At 37.6% G+C, this 7,872-nt stretch overlaps 1 protein-coding gene across 1 annotated transcript; it reads right to left on the bottom strand.

Annotated features, from left to right (window-relative positions):
- Positions 1–1,371: 1,371 nt before the first annotated feature.
- On the bottom strand, positions 1,372–4,267 carry LOC146567545 (protein FAM200C-like). The gene is made up of 2 exons (XM_085285855.1): positions 2,825–4,267; positions 1,372–1,482 (listed from the first exon to the last, which is right to left on the bottom strand). Exons 1-2 carry the CDS (start codon positions 4,265–4,267, stop codon positions 1,372–1,374), a joined length of 1,554 nt encoding a protein of 517 aa, XP_085141981.1.
- Positions 4,268–7,872: the final 3,605 nt, after the last annotated feature.

Raw genomic sequence — 7,872 nt, 5'->3', positions numbered from 1 at the left:
ATCAAGACCTTTTTTTTACTGTTACTGTTTTAGAGGTCCTTTTTTTCCTCTTGTCCCTGATGTATGAATTTTCACTGTCTTTTTGGTTTCTTCCTGGTGCGGCTACATCCGCAGCCCCAGGACACAGGAATTTCATTGCATGTTGTACTTTGTATGACTGTGTATTTGACTAATAAAATTTGATTTGAACACCAGTTCAGCACTGAATGGAATATAAACAACCCAGGACTTTTTTAAAAATTATTTTTATTGTCTTCATGTAGCTCAACAGTCTCAGATTTGATCGCTTTCAGTAAAGGGGGAGGGGGGTATTCAATATCCAATGGATTTTAGAAATATTAGAATTCAGTAGGCTCCGGCTACTGTAAATAGTCAAAATAGCCAAAATACATACTGGGATATCAGAGAAAACACCATCAGAAATTCTGCATATAAGATTAAGAGATGAATTCATCAAAATGTGTTTTGTTTCATTTTGTTGTATTTGTTGTAAAAAATATTGTACATGAAGAAAATTCTCTTCCTTGTGTGTGAGAAACTGTAAATAAAATATTAGTTTCACCCATTCAAACTGAACTTTCTACATGTCTCCAAACCTTCTGTCAGAGACTGAACATCCCCATATGGAAAAGAAATAGTAAAAACTTATATGTGATTTACTCATGAAAGTGGCCACTTTCTCATTACTTTCATATATTGTTTTAGTAAGTATCCAAAACATACAAGTTTCATTATCTAATTTTTCAAGGGATCTTATATCTGTTTTCACTCTTATATGCTTTTCATACAAGTTTCACACAAGACAGATCCAAACTTTATAAGATTTATATATATCTTTTCCATATGGGTCCAAATGTTTTAGAGACTTTAAACCTCTATCTTTCCATGTTAACTTGAGCTACAATCCTCTATATTCACAATCAAAGTATGAGACAGATAATCTAAAGAATCTGGAGCTTTCAAATGGACAAAAAGATTTTTCCAGGAATACCTCAAATAACAACCCTACCTCAGACTTCATTTTAAGAAACCTGAGACGATACAGTGGAAAGTTTTTGCCTCTGTGATTATCTTCCTAAGACTCTAAATGTTGGGTTTTATTTTAATTGTTAACAAGTCTGATGCTGATTACTTGGTAAAGCTCCAAAAACATTTTATTGTCACCTTTTCTACTCTCTGCTCTGTGACTACAGAGTCTTGAAATGAAATGTGCAATGTTATTAAATCTTCCCCTTACTGAACACCTGAAGTCAGCTCATTTAAAGTGTAGGATGCTCCTGATGGCCATGTATGTTTGTACCAGGGCTGTGTTGGGATCTGTCAAGGAATGTTACGATGGGGCATGGTGGCTGGAGGTTGCCAGGTTCTTGCTCACAGTGCCACCATGATCATGACTGGGAAGCGTACCAGAAACCAGGCGCCTTGCAGCAGGAGCACAGTGGTGTCCAGCAGAGCCTGAGTGGAGCTGTCAGAACAGCTAAGCTGCAGGAATGAAAAATCAAGTCAATAAATGAGCAGCACTGAGTCTAATAATCCATGTAATGTTGTCTTTGAGAGTTTCTGAAAAGCATTATGACATAAGGTGTTTTTCAATGTCCTGAATTTGAGCAATGAAATACAAGAGGCATACAGATTAATGAATGCATCATTAACTGAGTGAATGTGGATTGATATTGTACATTCAGCTAAGTAATTTCAAAGACACAGAAGTCATATTGTTTGCAGATGACACAAAGTTATTGTGGAAGTAAATTGGAACAACTTCTAAATGAACTACAAAAAAACTAAGAAATTGAAGACTTGGTTTTTCTATAATCAATTAACACTGAATCTGAGCAAACAAAACTCATACTATTCAGGAGTCTGATGATAAATAACATAGAATTAAAATAAATTATCTGAAAGAACAAACTTCTTCCGGTGATAATAAATCACAAACCATCATGGTCATTATGAATATATCGATATAACCTGTAAAGCACACACAAAGTGTAATAGGGATCATAAATAAAACCACATCAACAGAACCATCAAATCCACTTTTTATTAAATACTCTTAAATTTAAAGACTTGGTTGACCTCAGAACTCTACACATAATTTATAAAGCAACAAACAAATCTTTGTCCCACAACATTTAGGACTTGATTAGGATAAAGACCAAATCATGACGACCTGAGAGAAATCGTTATGTTCAGCAAAGCTTCAGATGAGGATTTCTTCCACCTTGGTCTTGCCAAACCACATGCTGGTGGTTTTCACAAAGATTTAAAAGACTTCCATGTCATCTGCAGTTTTCAACATGGGAGCTACATACATGTTTTATCCTGTTTTACAGGTTTATTTCTTGTAGATTTTATTTTCTTGCCATTTAAATATAAAACATAGGCTGTTTTGACAAGACTCAGTGAATCTCAGTTAAAGTAAAAAAAAGAAAGAAAGAATTAACATGTAATGTACGTCTGTTTTTGCTTTTTTCCTCAGAGTTGGTGCAGTAGATCAAGGCTCATGCAGGAGACTGATAAAGTCAACTTTATATATGTTGGAAATGTTTCAGTCAGTGCCATTCATTTTCTTCCAACAAATGACGACATTTCTAGGATTAAATACTGGCTCTAACATCATAATCTACAATATTTGATAGGATGTTAAAAAGTGCATGCATGTTACACTTTACAAGTCGTAAAATCTTGATTGCTCGCAAAGATATGTTGTAACAAATGGTATAAAAAAATCCAGGGCTTTCTTAGCAATAATTGGATACTTGTCCATTTGTCGACACCAAAACGTTGAGAGTGTTGTTGTTCTGAAGAGTTGCTGTTGAACCTGGCTCTGCTGAATTTCAATGATTTCGTCAAGGTATTCATCATTGACATCTGCTGTCTCAACAGCAAACGTGAACGGCTGTCTCACCCATGCTGGATATGACTCTCTTGTAGGGAAATATCTGTCGAGAGACTTTGCAAGCTCATCTAAGTGCGTTGCAATTGTTTGCTTCAGTTCCGTGGATACAGAAACATCTCCGATTCCAGACACATCTTCGACCTTACTTACACAGTTGTCCAGAAGGGGGAAGTTTGCAAAGTTGTTGTTCTCTGTTCGTCGTTTCCATAACGTTAGCTTTTTTTGAAAAGCCTTCAGGTGTTCTTCCGCTTCTATGATATTTACTCCACCACCCTGCATCTGCTGATTGAGATGATTGAGAGCTGCGAATATATCAGCCATGTACGCTAAAATGAGAATGAACTCAGGATTTTTGAAGCAATCTGCATGACAGTGTTGGTGCTCTTGCAAAAACAGGGCTAATTCCACACGCATGGCAAAAACACGATTCAGCACCTGTCCCCGGGATAACCACCGAACATTAGAATGGTACAGAAGTACCTCGAATTCAGAGCCCATTTCTTTACACAGCTCACTGAAGATGCAGTGCCTCAGAGCACTATTTCGCACATAGTTCACACATTCCACCACGGTTTTTAATACTTCTGCCATTTTTGGAGGCAAGGTTTTTGTTGCCAATGCATGCCTGTGCAAAATACAATGAGTCACAATGATGTGTGGTGCATCGGCTTTTACTAGCGCACCAAAACCAGAGTTTCTTCCCAGCATGACGGGAGCTCCGTCTGTACAAACTGCAGAAACCATGTCCCATGAAAGATTGTTGTCTCCGAAGAAGTCATCCACAAGCTTCTTCACATCGGCTGCCTTAGTTGTTGTTGTAAGAGGCTTACAAAATAAAAAATCTTCTTTTATCATGTCATCTTTCACATAGCGCACAAAAACAGTAAGCTGGCTTAGATTAGCAACGTCTGTGCTCTCATCGAGCTGAAGGCTGAATTTTGCCGGGCTTGAAATCAGATCGGCGACTACTTGAGCCAAGATGTCTTTACTCATGTCTTCTATTCTGTCGCTGACGGTGTCATTTGAAAGAGGAATTTGTGATAATTTACCTTCGGCCGCTGTTCCGAGTATCAGATTTGCCATCTTTAACGCGGCTGGTTTCACGAGTGTTTCACCAATGGTGTGTGGCTTGCCCTGCTTTGCGATCAGGTAAGCAACTTCGTACGATGCTGTGAGGATCGGTTTGTTAACGGGTACAAATCCAAGAGCAGGCAGAGTGGGCCTTTCATCGAATCTGGCTCTCTTCACCTTGAATTCAGCAAGTGTTGTGTTCTTGTATTCCCCGTCTCCATGCAGCTTCAAGAAGTGTTCCTTTAGTTTTGCCGGTGCGAGACTAGAGTTGCTCAACTTGGCGTTGCAAATCATGCAGATAGGACACTCACTCCCATCACGTTCCGTGATACATGTAAATCCATATTGTACATATTCGTCCAACCACTTTCTTTTTTTGCCCGACATAGTTAGTATGGATTAAAATGTTAAAAAAAAAATCACGCGAAGTACTACCACGACATTCACATGTTGACTACTGCGCGCGCTACATTCCCCGCAGCCCTGATTGGCCAAGCAGTGTAGCATGATCGTCTGCAGCCAGTGATGGCCAGAAGGGGGCGTGTCATCACAAATTTACACGATAATTCGGGCGTGGCTGGACCTCTGCGACCTCCGCAGTGGAGGCTCTGCCGAACCCCTGAGACCGACTCACCGAACCCCTAGGGTTCAATCGAACCCAGGTTAAGAACCACTGATCTAGACTATCTAAAATATACCCCAGCATTCCTGACCTGTGCAACAGATGCAACACCTCCCCCTGTGATTTAACTCATATGTTTTTTGCCTGCCCGTCACTTCAATTATACTGGACTTTTTACTCTGAAGTGCTCTCTCATGTTTTGAGCGTTACTCTCAAACCATGTCCACTAGTTGCCATTTTTGGTGTTTCTGAGGACGGCACCCTGAACCTTAGTCGTAAGCAACTGGATATTATCGCTTTCACTTCACTGCTGGCACGACATAGAATTTTTCTGTTTTGGAAAGCTCATCACCCTCCAGCCCGATCACGTTGGCTGGAAGATGTTATGTTCTTTTTAAAAATGGAGAAAATACAATTTAGACTCAGAGGAAATGTTAATAAGCCTTTTATCATTTACTTTAATTCATTGAAAACACTTACAACAGACTAAACTTTTGTACCATGGGGGTTTTTTTTGTTCTGGTTCTGGGAGGGAGTTGATTTTTTAATAATTTTTTTGTTTGTTTGTTTTTTTTTTGTTGTTTTCTGTGCGTGGGTTGTTGTTTTTTGTTTTTCTTCCTTTTTTTTCTCTTTCTTTTTTCTGTTTTATTGTTATCATCCGAATTTTAATGGCCTAATCTGTTTTGATATATGTCTTTATATCGGTTGGTACTTGCTGTATTGGTCCTGAAATGTCAAATTACATGTGCAAAACTTTATAAATAAAGAGGGGGGGGAAAAGAAATACATGATGGACATATGATGTGAAAAATTCTCATCTAGTAAAAAAACCAAAACTAATGAGTTGTTGACTGTGAGCTGCAGCTGGTGTAAATCATGATTTTTATGGATATTTCTCACCGGTGAGTTGAGAACAGTTTAACTTGTTCTGCTTTCATATCAACTAGATCTGTGTTAGATGATTTTGATTTAACTTCCTGCTCTGGTTGTTTCAAACAAGCAACCAGTTTGATCTTTGCACCGATATTTGATTTACTTTCTATTATCAGAAGATTTGTGCACATAGTTTATAATTTCAAATGTTTCAGAGCAAATACAGCTGCTCTTTAAATATATTTTTGCATGAAATCTGTATTGTTTCAGTGAGTATTGAAACCTTATATGTGTAAAATGTTTTAAAATAAGCCAAATTATACCAATATTACACACAAATAATGACTTACACCTCTAATTTAGATCTTTGTGATCATGTGGAGAACATTACTGAGTTTATAAGGTAGCAAATGGTAGTTTCACCTTCTTTGAAATGCACCTCTACATTGTAAAAGTCTCTGACACTAAATCACTAAATCACCCACATAAGTCAATGTAAACAATGTCAAGGCTAACGATCCACATCAACGCCCATCATAAACCCACAGACACATGCACCTGGTTGCAACCAATAATCAAGTCACTTAATAATGCATTTGTGATGGCTTTCTGCTTTGGACAATTCATGCTGTACTGCCCGGCACAAGTGTCCAGAAACTGTGAAATGGAAGGCTGTTGGTATCTTCTGAATTAGTTAAATGTCACAATAAGGAGAGAGAGCACTGTCTATTTTTGATCACTTTCATCATATAGTATATATACACTAAGTTTATTCTGTCTGTAATTAATAAGAAAACTCCAGACAATTCCATTCTGAGCTTAAGAAGCTTCTGATAGGTTAGTAGAGTCCATTTGAGTAAATTGGTGGCACACCTGTGGATGCATATAAGGCACCCCCAAAATAACCTTAAATCGTATGAAAAAGCTTCTAGAAAACAAATTGTAGACTTTAAATTGGCTAGTTTTAAAATTAAAGAAACAGAGAGGATACAGCTGAAATTCAAACTGCTGGCCTTTCTTTGACCACTTCAAAGGATTACACACTGGTTACAGAATCTGTGAGAAATCTGAAGCTATATGTGACGAATACACATCAAAGATAAACTAGACTATATTATTAGCAACACTTCTGCCAATATGTGGAAAGCATTCAATGTCTGCTTCCCAACTGAGCAATGTGAGGAACATAAATGTTTTCTGTTATTTGCATTAGTGATGGGATTTCCGGCTCTTTTTAGAGATCCGGCTCTTTCGGTTCGGCTCACTAAAAAGAGCCGGCTCTTTCGGCTCCGAACCGGCTCTTCAGGTTGTTTTGTTGCTTTAATTAATTTATTATTAACAATAATATAAAATTATGCACAAAAGGAATTACTAACGTAAAAAGTGGTTTTATTTATATATGTTTATATATAAATATATGCGGTGGCCCCTAGAGACAAAACACGTACAAACTCCAAAACACATTTCTAGCATGAACTGAACTTCCAAAGCAGAGCTACTAGATCACTTAAATTACACAATTGAAAGCATGTGTGTATTGTTTGTGTATTTATACACAGGCACTCATATATATATTCAAATAATTTAAAAAAAAGTTCATTTACCTGTTATTACCACACACCAAATCCGGTCGTTGGTACTTGCTGGCTTGTGTAGCCACAAGATAACAAAGGCTCAACACTGTGCCCAGCATCCTGGAGCACTTCTGTTGTCTTTTGTACGTGTTTTGAGTTTTTATGTGCTTCTGAGTTTTTATATGCTTCTGAGTTTTTACGTGCTTCGGAGTTTGTACGTGTTTTTACGTGTTTTGGAGTTTTTACGTGTTTTGGAGTTTGTACGTGTTTTGGAGTTTGTACATGCTTCAGAGTTCGTACGTGATTTGAAGTTTGTATGTGCTTTGTCTCTAGGGGCCACCGTAAATATACTTTTATTTATTCACTCCACATAAAATGTAATAAATAAATCATATAATACAAAAATCAACTATTCACATTTCAAGTTTTAACTATTTAAATTTTCAGCTTTTTCCTTTCACAAATTTAAAGTGAAAAGAACACAAAACACTGCAAACCACAACACAATTAAATATAAATTATAATATGAAAACTAAAAGAACATGCATATTCTCTGTCATATGGACCTGCATGAATAAACTTTCTCAATCCTTTATCATCTGCAACCGAAAATAGTTGTGGATGATTACTATACCTTTCTAATGTTGTTGTCCCTGCCTCTCTTTCTCTCTCTCTGGCTCTGTTCCTGTGCTACTGAGTGTAACTACCGCCCCTCCCCCCTCTGCCCAGCGTAAAGCACAAGGCTCGCGTGCAGAGTGAAGCGGAAAAAAAGTGCGAGAGAGAGGCTGAGAGAAAGAAAAAAAAAAAAAACCCACGTGACGGCTCGCGAT

The sequence above is a fragment of the Mchenga conophoros genome, linkage group LG9 (genome assembly GCF_057382185.1).
Source record: "Mchenga conophoros isolate Kocher_MC1m ecotype Shallow Benthic linkage group LG9, M_conophoros_male_GT1.1, whole genome shotgun sequence".
NCBI lineage: Eukaryota > Metazoa > Chordata > Actinopteri > Cichliformes > Cichlidae > Mchenga > Mchenga conophoros.
The sequence above is the reverse complement of the archived record's forward strand: the minus strand, read 5'-3'. Positions and strand labels throughout refer to the sequence as shown.

Bases quoted from the DNA above. Each gene is read 5' to 3' on its own strand.
- LOC146567545 (XM_085285855.1), bottom strand. From the start codon at position 4,267: ATGATTTGCAACGCCAAGTTGAGCAACTCTAGTCTCGCACCGGCAAAA. The intron at 1,483-2,824 runs GTTCAACAGCAA...TCATTCCTGCAG, and splicing joins TTGAAATTCAGCAGAGCCAG to CTTAGCTGTTCTGACAGCTC.